The sequence below is a fragment of the Acomys russatus genome, chromosome 2, assembly GCF_903995435.1.
Source record: "Acomys russatus chromosome 2, mAcoRus1.1, whole genome shotgun sequence".
Classification (NCBI taxonomy): Eukaryota; Metazoa; Chordata; class Mammalia; order Rodentia; family Muridae; genus Acomys; species Acomys russatus.
In genome coordinates, this window is record NC_067138.1 from 73,133,037 (window position 1) to 73,157,021 (window position 23,985).

General features: G+C 41.5%; 1 protein-coding gene across 1 annotated transcript in view; it reads left to right on the forward strand.

Annotated features, from left to right (window-relative positions):
* The window catches only part of Pappa (pappalysin 1), a 245,077-nt gene that overhangs the window by 160,346 nt on the left and 60,746 nt on the right, over nucleotides 1–23,985 (forward strand). The window contains exons 11-12 of the mRNA XM_051163182.1: nucleotides 21,111–21,224; nucleotides 22,175–22,310. Coding sequence (XP_051019139.1) covers nucleotides 21,111–21,224; nucleotides 22,175–22,310 — 250 coding nt within the window. The remainder of the gene's footprint in view (nucleotides 1–21,110; nucleotides 21,225–22,174; nucleotides 22,311–23,985) is intronic.

The window sequence follows — 23,985 nt, forward strand, 5'->3', positions numbered from 1 at the left end:
TCTGATATATAGAGGGAAACTCAGTAGGATATATTTTGAAGAAGGGTCCATTTGCAGGTAAACTGAGTGGGGGGAGGAACCCAGTATTGACATGGAGGGAGTAACAAACAGTGAGCAGTACTTCCAGGCAGGCACTAAGCCTGTGTTAACTTCTTGAGGATACCTCCATGTGTAGCCCTGAGGGCCAGGTTTGAAGAATGAGTCTCCCTCTCTCAGATGCCAGAGGACTTGACTTGAAGCCCAAGAACAAACAGAGCTCTGTGGCTTGGGGCTCAGTCCATGGGGTTCTCTGTGGGAATAAGACCTTCCCCTTGCCAACCTTCTCCGTGGTCCATCTAGGAAGATTACTAGGCCTTTATTTATGGCCTCGATCCAAGGCTGACCCACCCTGATCCTGTTGCCTTTCTTTTCCACACACCTCCCTTTACACCTCAGCTTCAGGACCATACAGTCCTTCATCCCTACCTTTCACCCAGAGTCTCTCTCTCTCTCTCTCTCTCTCTCTCTCTCTCTCTCTCTCTCTCTCTCTCTCTCTCTCTCTCCTTCCCTTTCTCTTTCCTTGCCTTTCTATTTCTTTTTTTGCACTATTGTTTTGTTTTCAGCAGGGTCACCGGCATGTAGCCAGCATGGCCTTTGCTGTATAATTTAGTTTCATGTTCTGTACCCAAGAAACATGTAAAAAATGTAAACAGCCTTCACTCTCTGGGGCTGTAATGCACTTCGGAAGCGAGCGTCAGTCAGGCTCTGCTGAGCCTGCTGCTTCGGTGGGATTGAATTCTGTCCCCCAAACCACATGCTCATTTCTTGACTCTGAAAGTAAACTTTCTCAAGCCAGGCCTGAAGGGGGTGTTTTTGAACAGAGCTGAGGTTTGGCTGGGCACAGGACTCTGTTTGTTTGCATGCTCCTTTGTTTGTGTTTGGTTTTCAAGGTTCCTGAGCTGTGTTCTCCAGCTCCTTCCAAATCCCGATCTTGAAAAAGTCAATCTTGATGTGTAATCTTTAGAATCAGACCAGAAAGAGGTTTGTCCCTTCACTACCACCACAGTGATAGCTTTCTTAAAGCTTAAAAGTCCTCAACTAGTCCTAAGCACAAGCAAGTCATTTGAACATATTCAATTTCCAGAGAGAAATGGGCTCCAAGGATCCCATGAAGGGTGCTGTTACTGAGAAGCATATATCATTGTTATAGATTCCTGTCTACCTTTGTGCCCTTCCTAAAACTAGTCCTATATATATAGTTGGTGGTAGGGGACATTTAATCTGTGTACAAATTTTCCACTTCCTGAGAAATGCACTACCCCTTGCCCCCAGGCCCATGGGCTTGGACTAGGTCTGAATATGAATCCTACCTGTGTGATGGCCAAGCCTGCAGTGCAGCATCTGACAGCAAGACATGCAGAAAGAGAATAGGAGTTCAGTGCAAACTGAGGCAGAAAATTACTTGACACACATCAAGAAGCTAAAATCAAGATTATGTTTGAAAGAAATCAAAATTATGTCATCATTGAGAGCTCCAGATCAATGAGCTGTCCACTGGAACTTCCTACATGGATAGAAATGTCCCACCTTGGCCCTGTTTTATATAGCAGTCTCCAGCCACCTATGACACCAAACAATAAAATATGGCTCATGTAACCGAGAAGGCACATTTTTTTCATTTATTTAATATAAGTGACTTCATAGAGGCTGTGGGCTACTCTATGGACAAAGCAGGTTTTGGATGCATGCATCACATCCCATTGCACATGCATGGAAAGATCTCCAGGCAGTTGCTTAGCTGTTCTGAAGTGTCTCTGTCTCCTCAAATGTAAAGTGAGATGTTTCAGATCATAAAGATTTTAAACATAATACTCATGAGGTGCATGGCATGCTGTCTAAATCCATTTATCAAGTCAAACCATTAGAAGTCCATAGCAAAATAGTATATATATTTCACAGACAGGGAGGGGAATGCTTCTCAAAGATTCTCATGTTTGGTGGCAGAATATGAGATCCACTCGCTCTCTCTGGCTCCTAAACCCCCTTGTGTTCTATCCCATACCACCTTTCCCAATATTTTTTAAACATCTCTCTTTTTCCCCCCAGAATGAAGTATGAGGGACTGACCACTTTATGTTAGAAAGTCTTAAACATTTTGTCTGCACCAGTTCTCATGGGAGGATTTTTGTCCTTGGAATACATTCTCTTTCATCCACAAGAAATGTCTGGTTTACATCATCCCTTGTTTGTAAAGCTCTGTATCATTCCCTACAGCTGGTGAATACCATGCGCCTTATACTAGGCACAGGCCAGTGCAGTTGATATACACTTTTCTATGTAGCTCAAGGGGCATGGTTTAGAATGGCCTGGGATCCCTGAACACAGCTTGAGATTTTTCTCCTCCTCCCCAAAGATGCCATGACTCCTTTTGACATACTTTAAGACTTAGCCATCATTAAAGTCTAGATCTCTCAATTAACATTGGAATTCTATACCAAATGTAAAGTGAACAGCTAAGGATTTGGGCTCTACCTTCTGTCTTTAGCTATTTACAGGACCTAGTATAGGTTCTCCATATTTGGAGAACATTTGGAGAAAACGCTCATGTATTTATTGAATGACACCAATAATGTATATGACATGCGCTTGAGGACATATCCTCCGTAACTGGATTGAATGGACAAGTTGTGTCAGTAAGTGATAAGCTGAATATTTGGGTCAGAATTCCCTGTGAAGATATAGGTGGGCAGATCAGGCTGTGCCTTTGTAATCCCCATTTGGTAAATGATGATGATGATGGTGATGATGATCTGAAGATAAGGAAGAAGATGCTCCTTTATGCCTCCAGAATTGGACCTTAACTCAAAACCTGCAGTGCTTTCCTTGGTACTGTTTGCTGCACTCACTGCTGAATTCCCCAGCATCTGACATATCATAAGCTCACGATAGATGTTTTTAAAATGCACATTCCCTTTGCCAATGGCTTAGCACAGCTAGTAGGGAATGACTTTTGGAGGCTGAGACTCAGGGTGGGGGTGAAAAAGCTCAGCTCCGCTCCTTTGCCACATGATGCTATGGAGAGATCAAGTGTCAAGAACTCCCCTATGATTGGCTTTCCACAGAGACTGATGCCACACAGTAGGTGTGCCTTTTCAGCTTGTAAGTGGGAATTGCTTTTAGAGTTCTTCCAATACGAGGCTAAGCACTAGAAGGTCGAAGGAGTAAGAGATAGAAAGGAAGAAAGTGAGAGGAAGAGGAAGGAACAAGAAAGGAAATGTAGAGAGGAAAGGGATTGTGACATATAAGGGTAAATGAAAGAAGGAAAGGAATGACCACACAATAATAAACAACAGGTAGTAATGGCAACATAACTGCAATAACAGTAATTAAGGTCCAGTACTTTATACTGTGTGTTCACGTCCAAACCTGCTGACCATCGTATGAAGCATCTCATATAGCTTTCACTAGTTTACAGAAGAATAAATGTATGAAGCCTTCAGCTGGCCCACAGGTAAGGCAAGGCTGTCTAGAGTTCTCTCCCTAAAAAGCAGAGGAAGAAGAAATGAGGGAGAAAGAACAACTGGACTGCTTTCTCAATGTGCAGGATGTGCCTATACCCATGTATGTGTGAAGGAACTCTGAATTCGTATGCCAGTTCTTCTGAATAAAAAGTCATCTCATTTTTCAGTGCGGAAACACAGACCTAGCAACAGGTTTGAAGTCATTCTATTAGTGAATGGGAAAAGCTGAACTTCCAAAACACATTACTTTGTCATCAAAAGACGTATGGGCTTCCTGGGCCACATGGAGTAAAGAAGGGGTCAGGTGTGGAGGAGTTCATATTGGAGGATCTCAAACATAATGCCAAGGTGCCACTGCTGTGCACAGATGTGAGTTGACCTGGCCAAGGATGTCGCTGGTAACAACATGACCCATGGAGGTCCCCATCTCTCAGAGACCTTTTTCAACTCCTGGTGGAGAAGAAAGTCATAAGTGGCCACTTGGCTGATCCCAGCTACTATCTCTCCTTCTGAAATCTGACATGTCAGCCCAGAGCATCCTGATATCTGTTTTTCTCCTTAAGACTGAGGACCTCATTCATACTGTAAGGTCACAGGGGCTCAGTCAACAATTTCAGAAACTCTGTCTTCTGCTCCTTGCATATGTCACTGAATAGCATTCTTGGAGTCTCTTTTCTGGAAAAATGAATCTGCAGACAGCTCAAGAAAGTACTCTGCCTCTTTTATAAAGAACGAAGAGAGAAGAGGCACACATGCAGCAACTATAACAGGGCATCAGAGAACCCACATGATGAAGTAGGGAGCAAGACCCAGAAACACATACACACAGCCTGGCTATGTTGGCATATTGCAAGAGTTCTCTATAAGCACGGTGACTTCTTCTTCATCCCAAACACAATTTACATCACACCGATCTTAATTAGAAATGCTGGAGAAGACATAGTGGCATGAACACAGAAACAACTTGATGACTCTCAGTTTTATGAACTTGAGAAAATCTTGTTCTTTTATGACACATATTTTTAAGTGAAAAATCTCTTCTGACCTTTCTGAATAGGCTGGTGTGGTCAAGGTTGCCATTAAGCACTGCTCAGCTATTCCTAGTCTAGGGTTTAGGTGACCAGAAGTGGAACTTGGATGTGGTCATCACTTTCCTGATTAACCTATGAACATTCAAGGCTTTTTGGGGAAAAGTAGAGAGGGGATTGGAAGGGTCTGGTGACATCCCCCTCAATCTCTAAGCTGGGTGGTGAGGATTTCCTCACTATAGTGCTTTGATCTAGACTTGGCCATGACACCCAATTCTGCTCCAAAGCCAGTGAGAATTTCTACATTAAAGTTGGCTGCATTAGTAATTTTAGCCTTTATGTCTAGTCTTAGGCAATCCTGTAGTACTAAGATATTATCAGAAGACACTGATTAATCTTGTTCTATAATGATAGTTTTCTATGCTGGGAAATTTTATCAATATCTTCTTTCTCTAGAACTTACCAGCATTCCAGGTCTCTGAATGGAAATCCACTATAATGTTGGATTCTCATCAGGAACAGGTCATGTCTCAGGACATCCAGCTACTCCTACCCTAGCATGCATTTCATCTCTAGTGCCCAGTGTGTATCCTAAAGTAAACAGAGTCCTTGTGGTCTGATCTAAATCAAATCACTATAGACTCTTTTTGTTTTGTTTTGTTTTGTTGTTGTTGCTTTGTTTGTTTGTTCATTTCTTTTTGAGACAGGGTTTCTCTGTTTAGCCTTAGCTGTCTTGCTTTGTAGAGCAGGCTGGCCTCAAACTCACAGCAACCTGACTACCTCTATGTCCCTGAGTGCTGGGATTAAAGGCATACACCACCACGCCTGGCTAGTCTAGACTAATTTTTAAATACTATTTTTGCCTTTGACTGTTTTATTCATTTATCCAGTATATTCTCGTCATGTATCATGATCTAGAATTTTCTTAGAAATTTGCTTTCTATGTAACAGCAAAAAAGGAAAGATCAGAAAATTAAGATTTTTCTCAAACATATTATGTTGGGAGCTGTATGCAGAATAAGGCACAGCTCCTTGACCTTCATCCTTCATGCTTATGCAACCAACAACATCTGGAAAACTGGTTTTGTCATGGCTCAGCTGTGGCTCAGTTTTTCCCCTTCTCAAACTTTTTTTTTTTTTTTAATCTCCAGAGTTTACTTGACATGAGGAGTTTACACTTCAGATCTTGCTTCAGGCATAGTTTGCTTCAGCACCGTGCTTGTCTATGCCCATCACTCAGACTACAAGAACCTTGAAGCCAAACCAACCCATTTTTTTTTTTTTTTTCTGTGCATGTCAACTTGCTTAATTCCTCCTCTTTCCATGGTTTTGGGATCCATTTTTGTTTTGTTTTGTTTTTAATTTTTATAAATTTGTTCACTTTACATCCTGATTGCAGCCCCCCCCCATTGCCCCTCTTTCCCCCCTCCCTCCTTCTTCTCCCTTCCTTCCTCCCCTAGTCCTCAGAAAGGGGGTGCCTTCCTCCCCTATCATCTGACCTCAACCTATCAATCCTCATCTGGACAGCTGCGTCTTACTCATCTGTGGCCTGGCAAGGCTGTCCTTCCAGGGAGAAGTGGTCAACAAGTGGGCACCAGAGTCCATGTTAGTGGTAGCCCCTACTCCCCATATTATGGGACCCACAAGGAGAGTATGCTGCCTATGGCCTACATCTTAACTGGGGATCCAGGTCCTCAGGATGCATGGTCCTTGGTTGGTGCATCAGTCTTGGCAGCACTCTCCTTCTCCATCCAGATTTGTTGGCTCCATTGGTCTCCTTGTGGATTTCCTGTCCACTCCAGGTCCTTCTATCCCCCAACTCTTTCATAAAACTCCCTGTGCTTCATCCCAAAACTTGGCCATGAGTCTCAGCATCTGCTTTAATCCCCAGCTGGGTGAAGTCTTTCAGAGCGTTTCTATCTATGGAAGGCTCCTGTCTGGTTCCTTCTATTCAATATGAGCCATGTTTTAAAAGGGGGAAAAGGTCTCTAATGTTATTTTTTTCCAGGTTTCATTTTTCTCACATATGCCAGGGGAATAAAGAACTTAGCACATAGTAAGAGCTAAATAAATGGTATCTTAATAAGTGAATGAATGAGAGAATAAGAATAAATATAGGAGGCTAGAGAGATGGCTATGAGGTTAAAAGCACTGCTTGTTCTTCCAAACGTCCTGAGTTCAATACCTAGCAACCACATGGTGGTCCACAACCATCTATAGTGTGATCTAGTGGCCTTTTATGGTACATGCAGGTAAAATACTGTATACTTAATAAATAAATATTAAAAAATTGTTTTTAAAAGATTAAATATAGGGGAAAGATTTTATTTTCAGCAAAAGAGAGGGAAATTGATTCTTCCAAAAAAAAAAAGGGGGATATCTGGAGACCCATAATCTTTCCATCTCTCTCTTAGGAGTACGAGGGAGTCCCTCACCATACTGCATTTTACTCCTGAGAGTGGCACATGAGCCCTGGAGTCACCTACCAGCCATCTAGCTGGGGGCCCATGCTCTATTGTGGGGGATTATATGAACTGAAGGGCAGCCTCCAGATGTTAAAAGTTTCTGCTCATTTTTTCTCCCTTTTCAACAACAATAATAATAATTAAAACAAACACAGGCCTCATCCCTCATATGCATCCCTGAAATTACTAACAGGTGGGCCCAAATGCTCTAGTGTAGCCCAGACACTGACCCTTGGCAAGGTCTGCCTTATACTGAGTCATCCAGCCATACTAGCTGCTCTTTGGACTGCGACAAGGGCTCCAGTTGGGGATCATGGTCATGCCACAGGAGAGAGACTCCAGAGCCAGGCTTTCCCTTTCCCCACCTCCCACCCCGAAGCCTTGGCCTCCAACTTAAATGGATGTATTTTGGAGAACTAGGTGGCTTAAGAGATTAGTAATGAGACCCCAAGTCTTTCACTACTGGGTCAGGAGTTCAGAGGCAGGCCTGGGGGACTGGTGAATGGCATAATTAGGGAGCCAGGAGCAGCTTGTGAGGGCATCTGTGAAATGAGCCTGGACGAGGCTTTTCATGGCTGCAGTTGTCAGCTGCACAAAAGCCCACTACCACATCCGACACTAATCACTCTCCCTTGTTAGAGGATTTACTAGCTGGAGAATCCTGAGCCCCTACCTAGCCTTCTAAAAGCCAGTGTCCAGAATGGGCTTAGGCTATTGCCTGGCTCTTGTTTGTAAAGTGGGGAAGAACACGCTGACCCTGTGGTATGGACATATGAGAACTAACATTTCATGTACCTTTAACTGTGAACTGGAATTCTGCCAATTAGTACTGTCATTGCTAGTGTCATTGTATAGTCTCCCTATCTGCAAACAAAAATGGATGACGAATCTCCCTGCTCAAGGGAAGGATGAAGTAGAGAAGATGGGGCAATGTCTATTAATCATACATTCACCACCGACTTTGTTATGAGGACCATGGGTTCTACACCTGTAGAATGGACTGGCAATAGAAAATTGTCTGAGACGACTACAGACAGAAATCATGCCCAGACTTCACCGCCTGCTCCTGACAGGTTTGGCCCTGGCATGCTTTTCGTTCCTTCGGAGTCCCAAGGCATCAAGGAAGTCATCTTGTTGATAGAGATCCCAAGAGCATGAAGGCTGTGTAGAAGCTGGCCAGTAAATGATTCGAAAGGAAGTCCGGGATGCTTACCTTCAGAGATGCTGTCTCAGATTCCAATGGTAGCTTTCTCCTTAGAAGACTGAGATGCCCATTTCTGTCCATCAGAAATCTAAAGCTTCTTTATAAGCAGTGAGCAGCTGAGTGAGCAGTCAATCCCTACTAATCAACTCAGTAAACAGTAACAATGATTCAGAGACATTTCTCCTCTATGAGATTTAGTTAACCCACCTATAAGCCATGTTAGCAAGGAACAGAGAAAGACGTCTTAAACAATTTTTATGGGAAAGCCCACCTTTTTCTTGTGATAAGATCAGGGGCTTGCACCCCAAATCACAAGAGTTCATATCTTGTGGAGGCTTGGCTTGGCTGATACTGGATCTCTAAGGAGTGTGAAACACATAATATGTTACAGACAGCTCCCTGGGGACAGTGAGGTGCTAATCAGACTTTAGCAGAGACCCAAGGCTAGAGGGCTTCCAATGCCGCATCCTGATTGGGATGTGTCTTCTAGGCCGGCGCTCCTAGATTTGCTGTTAGTTGTAGAACTCTCGGAGGGTGAAGGAAGTGTCTCTCTGTCCTGCACACAGGAAACGCTTCTTTACATGATTGTCTGCCCACACCATATAGTAAATCCTCAGACTGAAAGAAAAGGCAACTCACCCCTCCCCCTGCTCTCTATCTCTTTAAGGCAGGCATCAAAGGGGAAAGTGCTCAGCAGGCCTGGGGAAAGTGATAATTGTTTCTAATGGTCGGTGAAAGGAAGCCTGCTCCCCCTCCCTCCTCCTTCCCCCATTGTTATTAAGAGTGTAAAAAGGAGGGTGGAGGAAGGGATTGACTCTCTCTCTCTCTCTCTCTCTCTCTCTCTCTCTCTCTCTCTCTCTCTCTCTCTCTCTCTCTCTCCTCTCTCTCTCTCTCTCTCTCTCTCTCTCTCTCTCTCTCTCTGTGTGTGTGTGTGTGTGTGTGTGTGTGTGTGTGTGTGTGTGCGCGTGTGCTGTATTGTACATATGTTAACCCTTGATTGCCTTTTTAAGTTTACATGTTTAGTGAGTCAGTATGAATCAGGAATAGAGAATCTTAGTAAAAATGGGTTTAGTAATGTTGAAAACTAACCCTAACCAGAGAGGGGGGGGGATAGGGGAGGGTGGGGGTGGGGGGGTCGTGTAATGTGAGCAGTGGGAGGAGCCTGAATTAGGATGGCATGTTTGAGCTGCATTTATGCACTGTGTGTGTCAAGTGGCCTAACCTGTGTGAAGGATGATTGCCCCAAGGTTTTTTTTGTTTTTGTTTTTCTTTTGTTTGTTTTTCTTGGTTTTTCAAGACAGGGTTTCTCTGTGTAGCCTTGGCTGTCCTGGACTTTTACTCTGGTAAAACTTTCTCAGTGTCTGCTTTGCACTTTGTCTGCTTGTAATATTGAGTTTCTGCTCAAGTTCAAAGTGTACACTTGGATTCATTTCCTAGGTTAGTTCTGCCCAATTTTGAGCATTTCTCCATGGCATTTTGTTAGAATAACCCAGAGAAGGGAGGAGGGTACAGAGTTTCGTTAGTGCTGCCTGACCCGGGAGGGAACTGAGAATGGTAGCAATGGAAACATCTTCCCTTCAACTGTTTCAGTGGACTCAAAGTCACTGTACTTCAGCCACCAACCTGCTCCTTATCTGGGAGATAAGAATAACTTGATTTCCATTTCCCTGATGACTAAGGAGGTGGAACATTTCTTTAAGTGTTTCTCAGCCATTTGATATTCCTCTGTTGAGAATTTTCTGTTAAGCTCTTACCTCATTTTTAATTGGGTTGTTTTGTTTCATGGTGCTTAATTTCTTGAGTTCTTTATATACTTTGGCTATTAGCCTTTTGTCAGATGTAGGGTTGGTGGAGATCTTTTCCCAGTCTGTAGGCTGCTGTTTTGTTCTGTTGACAGTGTCCTTTGCTTTACAGAAGCTTTTCAGTTTCATGAGATCCCATTCATTAATTGTTGAATTTAGAGCCTGAGCTATTGGTGTTCTGTCTCCTGTGCCAATGAGTTCTAGGCTCTTCCCCACTTTTTCTCCTAACAGATTTAGTGTCTCTAGTTTTATTTTGAGGTCTTTAATGCACTTAGACTTTATTTTTGTATAGGGTGATAAATATGGATCTATTTTTTTTTACATGTAGACATGTAGTTAGAACACCATTTATTGAAGATGCTTTTTTTCATTTTATGGTTTTGACTTCTTTGTCAAAGCGAGAGCAGGGACTGCCTTTGACATGAACTCTGGTGCCTCCCCACCCTCGATTTGATCACTTCTCCTTCATAGGGAGGGCCAGTGGCACACACAGGAAGGAGAACCAGGCTATCCAGATGGGACCTTATAGTCTATAGCCATATGATGGAGGAGGAGGTCCCCTTCTGTCACAGGTCTAGGGGAGGGGAAAAGGGTGGAAGAGGGAGAGAGGTTGGGAACAAGAAGATACAATCAAGGGGATAACATCTGAATAAATTACTATAAATTAAGAAAGAGCAACTTGAATTCCTTCTGGTGTTTCTATAACTTAAATAAACAAAACATTCAAGTAGTAGTTCATGGTAAACTACACTCATTGGAGAAAGAGTTGTCATCATATTCAAGCGACATAAGTTAGAGTGTGACTGTCTCAGGTCTGGAATGATACAGGCATCTTGATACCTTCCTGGTACTACATGGTCATTATTCACATAGGCATCTTTGTACATTGGTCTACGCCGATGGTATCCTGGGCTTCTAGATTCAGTGTACCACACACCCATAGTTCATATGTGGCCTTGGAAAAACCACATCAATAAATATTGGTAGTATTCAGCGAGTCCAGCCTAATGACCCAAGTTAGACCCAGGTGAAAAAAATGGGCAGTCATTGTCTTTCAAGTGAATTCACAGAGGAATAGAGGGCAGGCAAGAAACCACATTTAGAGTATATGGTGCCAAGGGTTGGGATGGCTAGCCATAGGGAAGGAAAGAAACAGATACTGAGTCAGACAAATTTTGGGTGGTGAACTGACCAGTGGCTTTCCAGACCTTAAAGACTGCATCTGCCAAATGGAAAACCAAACAGGTATTGTCTACAGTTATTACAGAGGTGAAATGAGATTATATAATAAACAGCATCCTGTACGCACACACCATACTTAAAAGTTGGTGCCGATTTTATGTGTCAGGGGAGCCCCTGAGAAGACAGCAAAGCTGTGTTTATGGAGGTAGGTTCATCTCACCTAAGCTGTGCTGTGTCCAGGCTTCCCTAGCCATTTATGGCTGTAACCTGGTGGGCTACCTCCTAGTGGTCTTTCCTATTTGTATTTTGCAGAACCCTGAGATGTTGGTGTTTGATATCTTGGGGGATATGTCTTGATTATTAAACTGAAAGCCAAAGTATAGTCTAGAGAGAGCTGGTTATGATTTTCTGTGCGCATTTGTAGGTACACAAGTGTTGTCGTCAGTGTATATGCTAAGTTCCTTCCTTCCTACTTTCTATTCTCTGTTTTTCTATGAAGCCCATCACAGTTTCATCTGGGTAAAAAAAAGGAATTGGAGAGGATAGATCTAAGGTTAGCTGGATGTTTCTTCCCTCACATGATTGACAAGCGGGCCTGGAAAACTGTCAGTTCAAATTGTTACAGAAAGCTCATGGTATCTGCCTGTGTAGGAAAATGCCAGAAGCTCTGCCCTCCCATTCTTGCCCTGTCTCCCTGCCATGTGTGTACGTTGTGTGTGCATGGAAGAAAAAACAGATTTAGAAAATCCTTTAAAAGCAAGACATTGCAAACTGCTCTAATGGAAAGCAGCCTTCTACAGAAGTGGGGTTTGGGAAGCTTGGGAGGTGGGTGCTGAATGCAGTGGTTAGTATACACGGCATAGATTAGAGTTCCCAGGCCTCAGATCCACAGACCCCTTCTGCAGACATGCATTTTCAGATACCTCCAGGATGGCTGCTGATCTGTTATAGAGTCCATATAGATAACTAGGTGTCTTCAAGCTATTCCCACTTTCCCAAGATTTCCTCCTCTATGGAATGAGATAGTTAGCATAAGGGTTTCTAAGGACCTCCTCAGCCCAGACATCCAAAAATTTCAAGGCCTGGGTAATGAACTTCCCAGGCCTTTGACAATATGCAGTCTTAAGCACAGAAATGGAAAGGAAAGAAAGCAAAAATCAGAAAACATAGTGCTAGGATGACTACAGTAAAACTTTGCACTTCTCTTGAGGCTATATTTGATAGAAAAGAGAAGGTAGCTGGAAATTAGCTGTTAGCCCCCTAAGTATTAGAGACATGAGACCTGTAAGTGTCAGAGATGGACAGGACGATCACTTGGTCCATAGTGAGGTTTTGGTTGCTTGCTTCAGTTAGCCCTCTCTTCTATGACATTCACTTGGGAGAGAGGTTGGGAATCTAAAGCTGGCAGCTTGTCAAAGCCCTTGGGAAATAAATTCATCTCACTCAGTCTTTCTTTAAGTGGAAAGGGTGAAGGATAGGAAGTGAGCAATTGAGTCTGTTCTAGGAGGCAAGCCTCTTCCTTTGGAATCAGGCTTATTCCATTGCCTCATTGTACTCCAGAACGGACCTGCAAAGACTTGCTTTGGTCCGTTGAGGCAGCTTCTCCTTCCTGGCTGCCAGGAACAAATAGCAGACATTCTGAGCACGGGATGTGACTTGGGACTTATGCTCCATCTTATGTAGGTATGCCCACTCTCCCAACATAGCCTTGAGTAAGTGTTAGATGTAGACATGTTCTTTTCAAAGCAGCATCTATGCTTGAGTTTAGACTGAGTTTGAGTTTTAGGATAAACTAGTTATGACCTTAGGCCAAATACAGGATTTCAATTTGCTTGTCTAGGAAATGGATCCACATACCAATCTGTACCTCCATCTCATATGATTCAGCACAGTTAAAGAGGTTTGTTTGTTTGTTTGTTTGTTTGTTTTGGTCTGTTTATTTTCTTTTGTTTTGTGTTTCCCTCTAAGATAATGTCAGACTCACTGGTAACCCAGGCTAGGTTTGAGCTTACAATGCATGAGCCTCAGCCTTTTGAATGATGGGATTCCAGCAATGTACTATTATGCTCAGATTTATAGTCTTTGAAAACATTAACGACTGAGAATATTAGAATAGGTGTCTGTGTATGCTACTACTGCTGCTCTGGCCTTCTACACTAAGCATCTATCATTCTGTATGTACTAGGGAATAAACTGGGATTTATGTGAGTCTATATAAAACATCATTCTCAACGTAGAACTCTTAAGACTTTGAGGATAAGGCTGAGCTCCAAGTAACTGCATTCTAACTGGACAGATGCTAGAATTAGCTATGCGCAAGTAGTTATGTGGACACAAAAGAGACAGCAGTTAATTTTGGCTGTTGAGTGAGCTCTCAGAAGAGGGGCGCTTTCTGAGACTGGTTGTAAAGTGCTTGTAGTGCTTCACAGAACAAGCAAAGCAGAGGCAGAATGTTAGTCTGGCCACAGGCAGCATGGCAAGGAACCAATAATATTTGAGAAAAATGAAACTCCAGTGCCAAGAAAGTACCGCAGTGGACATGGGGCTCCAGGCTTGGTGGGTGCAAAGAAAGAGCAGCTGTTGATGAAACTGCTTTCAAGGGTCATCACCAGTTACAGCTGGGAAAATCACTATTCACTGGGTGCTGGGTAGCCTGTAAATAGCAGGAAGTGCGATTAGCTTTTCTATTTGAAACATGGAGTGAATACAGAGTAACTGAGGCAAAATGTAGTGGCACGCCATGATCTTTTCTCCACTAGAGAAGCTTAAGCCTGTGTCAAACCCGAGCAACAATTGGCTTGTTTTCTCATTAAACTACACAGTGTAAAATCAGAGCTATCAGGGCACACACTCAAACTCTCCATTCAACTGAACATATGATCTTGACAGCACTGTTCAGAGCCTCAGTGCCTCAGTGTCTTCATGATTAATCATGGATAATGATTCCAGTCTTGCACAGTCTGTGAGGAATAAATGAAACCCTAGGTAGAAAGGATTGCTATGGGTGTCTGTAAACCTCTGTAAACCTCTAGTGCCCTTAGCAGCCATTCACAGAAACCTCTCTATTTTACAGAGAAGGAAGCTGCCTGTGAGAGAACTGTGTGGTGCAGGGCTCCTATTGACTAAATAAATACATACGATAACGAGTGGAAGGGTATCCTCAGTAGTACAGTCACTTCAAGGCCAAGAGAAGAAATAGTCATGTGTTCCTTGGTTTCTTTAAGTACTACTATTAAAAAAAAAAAAAAAAAGGTGGGGGTGCACACCTGGCCTGAGCTAAGCTTCCTATAGAAAGGAGTGCTGAGAGCCTCAACATGGCTGTCTGCTATGTCTGTCGTGCTAATTTAGGGAGAAAAAGAGCTAAAATCTCACCAAAGATCTTTCTTTACACCAACATCAGAATCACCAGAATATCAGGGAGGAACATTCACTAAAGCTAGTAGTTTGCATCTCCATGACAACACCTGTGTGTCCATGTCCAGGATCTCTCCCCTCTCTTGCTTCCTGATAAGGGTATTCACTCTGAAGGCAACTCTTCCAAGTCCAGTCTAATGAGAAAACCATAAATAAGGAAACATAGTGTTAGGGAAATAGCTCATGGGTAGGATGCTTGCCACGTTGTGGGGGGCGGGGGGAGAGGGAGAGAGAAATACACAAGGAAAGACAGAGATAGGGAGACAGAGAGAATGAATTGAGTAGTCATCTTTCGCCTTAGAGTAGAAACCTATCAGAAGCCTAAAAGTGGAAATAAATTTTCAGTTTATGATATAAGCAAGAAGAAAATACTTGACAATTCCTCCTCCACCTTGAAAAAACCAAAGTGAGTATTCTTGCTAGTCAAACCACATTTGCTCTTTCTTTAGTACCAATCTCTTTAAATCTCCACTTATATTTTCTTTAGTGACATATTTATGCATCGTCAATATCAGCGCCTTTCTTGGAGGGTCAAACTTGGTTTCTTTTTTCAAGATTTAATTTATTATATCAAGAGCCAACCAGATGATTATGTCTCTTGACAATCTAAAATGCACAGCATGGTATTGTTAACTGCACTATGGTGGTAATCAAGAGACCTTTAGGTTTTATCTTGCTACAAGATTGTTAATGAAAACTTGCCATTCTTTTTTTCCTCAAATCTTGGCCTCCACCACTGTGCCTTCAAATCTTTGAATCTAATTGATGTGCCTCATATGTGTGTAGTTAGGTGATATTTGTCTGCCTTTGATAGCCTTACTTATTTTTAATTTTAAAATTATATTATTTGAAAGTTTCACACAAATATGTACTGATGTTTGGTCATGTAACCTCCCATTGCCATCTTTCATCTCCCTACTCTTCCACTGAAAAGTGCTTGTGCTTTGTATTGTTTCTCATTGAATATAATGAAGGATACTGGCCTGAGAATCAGGAGAAGATTATTTACTGGAACATGGACAACTTATCAATGTTGAACCACTAAAGAAAATGACATCTTTCTATAAGCCTCCCATAATTACTCCCTATCCCACAAACCTTTCCTCTATGCATGATAAAATGGCAGGCCCAATATCTACCATGCAGGAATTAGGAAGGAATTATGAACAACAATTGTAAGTTTACAAATCCAACAGCTGTGCCATATCCAGAAGTCAGCTTTGCAGCATTGCTCCCCAACCTCTTACTCATATTCTTTCTACTCATTCTTCTGCCCTGAATCTTGGAAAGGGCAATTGAGATTCCAGTTTAAGGCAGGACATTCAATCTTCATTTATTCTTTCATGTTGAGCAGTTGCGAGCCTCTGTATTAAGCACTACCCACTGAAAAAAATAAGCTTTCTCAATGAAGGCTGAGGATATTGCTAATCTAGTCATATAAACATATTTATAGGCACTTTGATAGCAAAATAACAATAGTAGATTCTTTCCTGTAGCCTATATAACATACGCCTCTGCATTCTCTGGCTCTTGACATTTATAGTAACAGGTAGAAATACCCTCCTGCAGTATAGCCATCTAATTCAATTATTAAGTGGTCAATTACCCTATGAAACTACTGTAACAAGCTTCTTCCTCTAAGTATTATGTCCTCATGGTGGCATGGGTTTACTTTCTTCTTAAAAGTGAATAATATTCTATTGCATGTATATACTACACCTTTTTTAATCCACCCATCTGTATATAGACATATAGGTTGCTACAACATTTTATCGATTAGGAATTATGCTTGAATGAACACAGAAATGGGAACTACAAAACAATTGAACTCCAGTGAAGCCTTATTTTATCTCTCTATGAAAACACAAAGCCTGGAGTCTACCAGTATTTCTAGAAGATGCCTATTATCTTTCATATTGTAGAGAATGATGGAAAAGAAGACAGCAGGTCTTATTGACACTAGTGTGACAGGAAGCAAGTGCTTTTCTGGTCAGTTATCTGGCATATCCAGAGTGAGATAGCCAGTGACAAGCAGAATCATTAAAGTTTGCCCTGTGAAATGAGAATGTCAGAAGAACAGAATGACTCTTCACTAGATTTCAGAGATGTAAAAACTGGGTTGAGAAGGGAGGTTGAGAAAGATTGGAAAGTACATGGAGCCCGTCACACTGGAGAAACTGGAGGGACTGTGAAGAGGAGTGAGAACAGACATGGCGAGAGTGGTGGCAGAGAGCTTTAAGAGTCCACGTAAGTGTGTAATGTATATGTATCCAACAACATGTTCACTAAAATCTCATTGTTCAGTAAGTCTTTGTAGAATTGGAGTTGCTTTCTCTGGAAGGAGCAAAAAAGTACTTGGATAAAAAGATCATTCCCAACCTTGTGTTTCCACTGGGTTCTCAGTTGTTCAGCACAGGTGAGCCTGACATGCCCACATCCCTGTGTCTTCAGTTTAGGCTGCTGAATAGGTAAATGCAATGCGTGTAAAAGCAGGAGGATCTTAAGAATCTGAGTTCCCTTTTCTCTCCACCTCCCCAGGAACATTAATGACTTCAAGATCAACTGAGAGCTTTGGGCAAAGTTCAATTGGATTTGTTTGTTCTTTTTTGATTTAGTTTGACTGTCCCTAATTGGGATTACAGCCAGCCTAAAACAAACACACCACTAAATAGGAAAACAAGAGAACAAAATAACAACACCATGTTCCACTAAGAACCTGTCTAGCCCCGATAAAGCTGAAGAGATAAGAAGAAATCTTACTTAAGTAATAAGAAGGCTTTGTTCATGTTGGCCAGCTCTCTATCCATGGATGCTTTAGATGCAGTGATAAGATTGCCAGCTCTGAGCTCAGAGTGATGCTCCACCACACTCTGTGGGGAGACAGGCAGCTAAGAATGCAAGGGGAGTGCATTCCAAAATGATACATGTCGAATCGCTGGCCAGCCTTTTAAATGCCATAGATAGTTTATGCAAAGTCTCATGCTGTTCTAAGTCATAACACAGTTTACCGGCTGCTCTGCCTAAGCCTAGTCCCAGTTGTTTTGAGAAAAATAAATAAGGTAAAAAATGTCTGCTAGACTGTGAAAGTGGCTATGTTTTATCCTCAGCATCTGTACCTAATTCTGGACAATGGGATAGGTGATTCTTGGCACCTTTGTACATTCTTAAAATCTCCTGTGATATTTAAGAAACCAATATTGCATTTACAGGTCTCACTAATTCTTGGAGCCAGAGAGGAAGTTTGCCAATTCACGGTTTTAATACTTTTTGATATTTATAAAACAATGAAGTCATTTTCTTAAATGAAATATTATAAGGTAGAAGAGGACTAAAGGTTCTTTCAGTTGATATTAAGATGACGTCAAGGCCAACAACAACAAGACATTGGGGATCATGCAGAGTCACCTTTGTGTCAATGGCTAATCCAACATTTGGATGCTCAGAATCCACTGAGGTCCAAAGATGCAGGACCCATTTCTAGTTCTCCCTGTGATTTTGAGCCAGTATCTATTAGAAGTCTGTCTACTTAGTCTAAAGCCAGCCATTGAACTCTCTGGGTGATATCTGATGTGTCTTAATGTTGTGTAAGTGGTTTATCTTCCTGTGAGATTTCAAGAATGAATTGATGGAGATAGTAACATAAAGGAAAGCAGAGTGTAATGTGTACTTGGCTTTCTGTATTTTCTTTGCAACCTCAAACATGAACTTACTCCATGAATTTTATTAAATATAGAAGGATTTAGTGTTTGCCACTGTCAATCATAGAGCAAGATGTGTTTTGTCTGAACATTTTTTAGTATGTGGAGATTTGACATTTTCATTTTAAATCTTTTCTTTTATTTATTTTGTTCCTATACATGTATGTAATGCATTCTGATTACTTTTAACCTATGACTCTATTTATCTTCCTGCTGCTACTGTCATCTGTCCCTCCTTCCTATATGCTTTTTTGCCATATTCATGTCTTTGACTTTGAGGTCCTGAATTGAACCAAGGCCAACTGTGTGATGACATATTTGAAGCATTTCAGCTATCCATTGGAACCTGGTGGTTTCACCAGTGGGTATGCTAACTGAAGGCAAGGACTATCTCTCTTTTAGAACTTACAAATAACTAATAGTTCATCAAAGAGCAGTAGCAGCCAGTGAGCTCCTCTTCCATCCATGATGGACTGTTGAGAGATGTACTCATGCACACTCCCAGTATAGGTCTCAAAAACTGCTGAGAATTTATGATGCAAGATGACATTTTTCAGCTTTTCTCCTGTCTTCTGGCTCTCACAGTTTTTCTAACCCCACTTCTGTATATTCCTTGAGCCTTAGGGGTTTGTCTTGTTTAAACATATGCAATCAATCAAAGATGACTTTTTCTGAGAACATTTTCTAGAAGTTTGGCTACCTCAAGATATGATAGAGAGAGTGTCATTAATATAGGTGGGACTCTTGGCATGTTAAAAGGAAGCGTGGGTTAGCTGTTAGAGAAGAGCCTGACTTTGTCCAGTTCACTGGAGGTATTGATAAAACATATCATTAAAGGGAGTTAGTACTGATACTTTTACACCTATCTTCCATAGCCTTATAAGCCAATATTTGGGGATTGTATTCATTTAAAAAATAGTGAACATTTATGATATGTTATTCAGCTTGGCTTTGAACCCTTTGCCTTAACTGGTCCTACTACTTCAGTTTTTAAGAAGCTATGATTACAAGTACATACTTCTATGCAGAGCCTGGGGAGTTTTATTTTCCTGTTAATTCATAAAACTACATGAAATAGTATAAACCAAAACAGCGATGCTTGTCAAATATAGGCATCACATAACAGGTGTGAGCACTGCCTGAATTGATAATTGTGTGACTCTTGTCTTGTTTGTTTCTTTCTTCTTTCTGTAAAATACGTCACTAAAGATAAGGTTCCATGCCATTTTCTCCATGTCCTTGATCCCAGAGAGGTAACTGCCACTTCTGAATTCAATACATGCTTCCCCATGATATGTACAACCTGTACTAACCTCTGGACATATACAGAACACATTTGTGATTTTAACAAAAATATTACAACGAACTTAACCCATTTATGTGTCATTCTTTTCTTCATTGATTTTTGCCATTGTTCTGTGTTGGTGTCTTCAAATTCATCACTAAACTTGCATTGTGATTGGTCTGAATCTAGTTAATTCATCTTAATAATATTTTGTTCAGTGTAATTTTACCATATAAATATATGCACTTATACACCTTGTCCCCAAAAGATGAACACAAAGACTATCTCCAGCTTTAGGGAACCATAAATGTATATGCATTTATGTATCTATATTAAAGAACCAGATGTGTTTTATTGTTAAAAACTCTTCATTTTTCTCTTTGTTTTATTTGTTGATTTTTCTTGTCTGTGGGAGTTTAGTCTGATTGTGACTAGATTGTTTTGTTGTTCTTTCTCAGATCTTTTAAGATTTTTCAGAATTTTCTGGGCCAGCCTCACTTTTCAGATAGTTAGACTGTGATGGGGAGGTATAAAACAGCAGCCCCAAGCTCATGTAGAAGTTTTGAGAGGGGAGTCACATCACAGATCAGAGGGAAAGTGTTAATTCAGGATAATCTTCTGCTAAACATCTGGTCCATCTCAACAACTTCACTGTTCTTTCCTTTCCCCACACTGAACTCTGGTCAGTTGATACTTACACACGTGTGAAGGATTACTTGATATTTGCATTCAAGGTTTGTTCTGCACCTCAGTTTTATGTGCATTTTGTTTCCTGGTTCTTGATAAGTAGTTTTTCAGTAAATAGCATTTGAGTGAATTGGGCCACTCAGCAAATGGAATGACAATTGGCTATGCAAGAAAACTCAGAATTTAAACACTGAAAATCTACCAGTGTTCACCTTCTTCTTGATTCTGTAACACTTTATTATTAACATCATTGAGAGGAAGAGATGGTAGAGAGGCAATGAGAGAGCCAAGAGGGACAGAAGGATGCTGTGGAACAGATTTCTCTTGATAGCATAAAAACCAGAGTTCACACTTTCAATACTTTATTGTCACAGTGGAGCTCTTGCCACAATTTTCAGATTCATTCTGTAGTACTCAACATGGCATTGACAATTAAGTAAGACTAATCTCTCAGCTTTCATTTTTGCAGATTTCCTAAAGCATTTTGATTGCTAGGTAATTTATAACAACCTAGGCATTCTTTCCACTTTCTTTTGAGCTTTTCCTTCTATTACTTCTGCCTGCAAGGCCTTCTAGGCCAAGGTTCAATGTCAACTCACTCCTCCAGGATTTCTGCCCATGAGAATATCCCTGTCTTTTTGCCACCAAAATATGTCATCTATCTTTTCCTTTCCAGCACTGGGGATTACTTCAACCGTAGAGTTTGAGTTTATGGAACAGATTCAACCTATTGACTCCTGCTTTCTCTTTCACTACCAACCAAGCAAATGGGTGGTAAGGTTCATTAACTGTAACTGAATTCTCAGGACCCTCGAAACATTATCTTTTTCTCCATCTTTTGCCAGGTGTGTCGAACCAAGGTGATAGATCTCAGTGGAGGCATTTCCCAGCATGCTTGGTACCCTTGCACCATTAATGACCCATACTATCAGTTGCCTCAGACCACATTCTGGCTCCAGGTAAGCCCCTATCTTGAGGCTTCAATGAGGTACTGACTATTGTGGTGACTTTTTCTTGAGAGGCTCTTTCCACCCTCCAAGACCATCAATTTGTAAAGACAAGAAACAGAAATTTATCCATTGGATGCTTCCTAAAATCAAATCCCACAATTGCTCATGGATTGCCCTGTTCAATGCCTATAGTGTAAATAATTTGAAATCTGCATACTATTTATTATTCAAAGCTTTAAAAAACAGTCTATTCCTCTATGGAGTTTAGATTGATCCACAGAAAGAAATGAACATTTGCTTCTTTGTAGCTCTGTATGTCTAGTTACTTGCTGGACAGAAACATTCTCATGATATTTCACATCTTTTGTGGCCTCATCTTGTCTACAGACAGTGTATTGAATTAGCTTTTATTTTATGTGTCACTGACATACTTTGAGCTCCACAGTTCACAAAATTTCCAGGACTATGCCTTATTTGGCTTCATCATGTTGGGACCTAGGAGAAAAAATAATGTGCATAAGTGATGGGTAATAAACCTACAATGTGCTTTGTGTGCATGTGAAGTTTCACTACGTACTATCCTTGTGCTAGACACTCCATTCTCTGTGTCTTAATAGCACTTCACAGTGACCTTAGGAGCTATTTTCTTTAATGAACTATTCAGAAATGAAGGAACTTAGGCTCAGAATGTTCCAGTCATCTATCAGCATCACACACACACACACACACACACACACACACACACACACACACACACACACAAAAGCAGGAGCAAAGCCGAGTCTGATGCAAAGGTTCTGACCTGACCTCACCTCCCTACTGGGACCCCCTGTCTCCTCCTTCCCATTGAGGGAAAGGGTTGAAAGAGAGCAAGATTCTCCTTTGGTCCACTTTAATGTGTTGTTTCTCTACCATGTGGCTGAGTAAATAATGACTATCTCATGTCTTCTCTCTTTCAGACATATTTCTCTCAGCCAATGGTTGCTGCAGCTGTTATTATTCACCTGGTAACTGATGGAACATTCTATGGGGACCAAAAGCAGGAGACCATCAGTGTGCAGCTGCTTGACACCAAAGATCACAGCCATGATCTAGGCAAGCATGCTTTTCTGGGCTTGGTTCACTTGTGGGTACCTCCTTGCATACACAGTTGCCTCCCCTTTTAAAGACAGATCTCCTCCTTCCTGTTTTCTGTCTCTTACCTCTTCTCTACCTGGAGTTCTGGTTGCCTTAGTCAACATGCGGTGGTGTATCCAGAGAACCTCAAATTTTGTAAATATGGGGATAAAGATTCGGTGGCAAAACTTGAGTCCAAAACTTGATCCATAGGCTCACGTTTTTACGTACCTTTAAACATCCACAGAATCCTCAAAGGACTCTGGGAAGGAGACTGAGTAAAGCCATTTCCTCACCATTTATGTCAACATCTGAAACCTGAAAATCACTGGGAGACTTCAATACAAGTAGCAAAGCAACACAGAGAGAAGCCAGGTTTTAGGCTTATATCCCTATCTACCAGCTCTCTCTGAAAACCTCCATAGTGGCTGTGTATATGACACCTTTCCACGGGGACATACATGTGGAAACAGACATTAGAAAGATTTTGATAAGGTTTGGGGCTGAAGAAGTAAGTGAGAAATCAGGTCCTGCCTACTGGGAAGCAAGGGTATGAGGGGTGTGCTCACGTACTGTGGGGATCTTTGCAAACACTGGAGCTGACAGAGTAACAATTCATACAGGCAGGAAGGAAACTGAGGTCAATACGACTCAGTAACCAGTGTTGGCTCAAACTTCTAGTGTCTGACATTGAGCACTTTATTTAGGTATTTTTAAGTGCACTATAATTTAAGAAAAAAGTCTCCTGGTATAACAGTATCCCCTCTGCACAAGGAAGCATGATGGCATGGAAACTCTTCTCAAACAAATGTCACTTCTTCCATGAAGATAGGTTCTGGAGATGGGCTTCATGTATTATCTTGAGAGTCTTGGCGAAGATTTAGTGTGGTTTCAGTTATACAGTTAGGACAAAAGTCATCCAGGCTATTAGCCACCTCTGTTCCTGGTTGTAGGAGCTTTGGGGAGTTGTAGGGCTTCTATCTGGCCCTACAGATAAGAAGAGGGATTACCTAGGCTATTAGCTATCCCTGGTCCCAGACTTCTGGGTGGGAAACAGGTTGTACATCTTTTCCTTTGAACAGACAACACTGTATGTTTAACATCCATGGGTTATCAGTCATGTCATGGACCCTTGTGCTCCTAACACATTCATTGGTGTCCTGATATCAGGGCAGGACTGACTGGAAAGTTAAGACTCAAAGTTTAAATCCCGTATATAATGTTAGCTCACGTTGAAAATGTGAACAATTTCACTGACATCATGGCACTCTACTCAAAGCCTGGCACTCTTGAATTGCATAGAGAGATGTGCTATGTGATTGGGGGAGGGGCATTATTTGTCATTACTGTGACCACTTCCAGTGTAAAAACTTGGCACTAACTGCTTCCTATTTTCATTGAGAATATCGTTACACACTGTTATATGCACGACTCTAGAGAAAATTTGGGTCATTTACTCCAAGTGTTTGGAATTCTAGCTTATCCCTAGTGCTGGCACTTCAAAGCTGTGTGCACATCACTGTGTAGAAGCAAGCAGAAAAGGGGCCACGTCAGGGTCAAACAAAAGCCAAAGAAGCAAGAAGACCTTTGTTGTTATTGTATTTACATGTTTATTTATTTAGCAGTTTTAAAGGCAAAGGGGAAACATATGAAA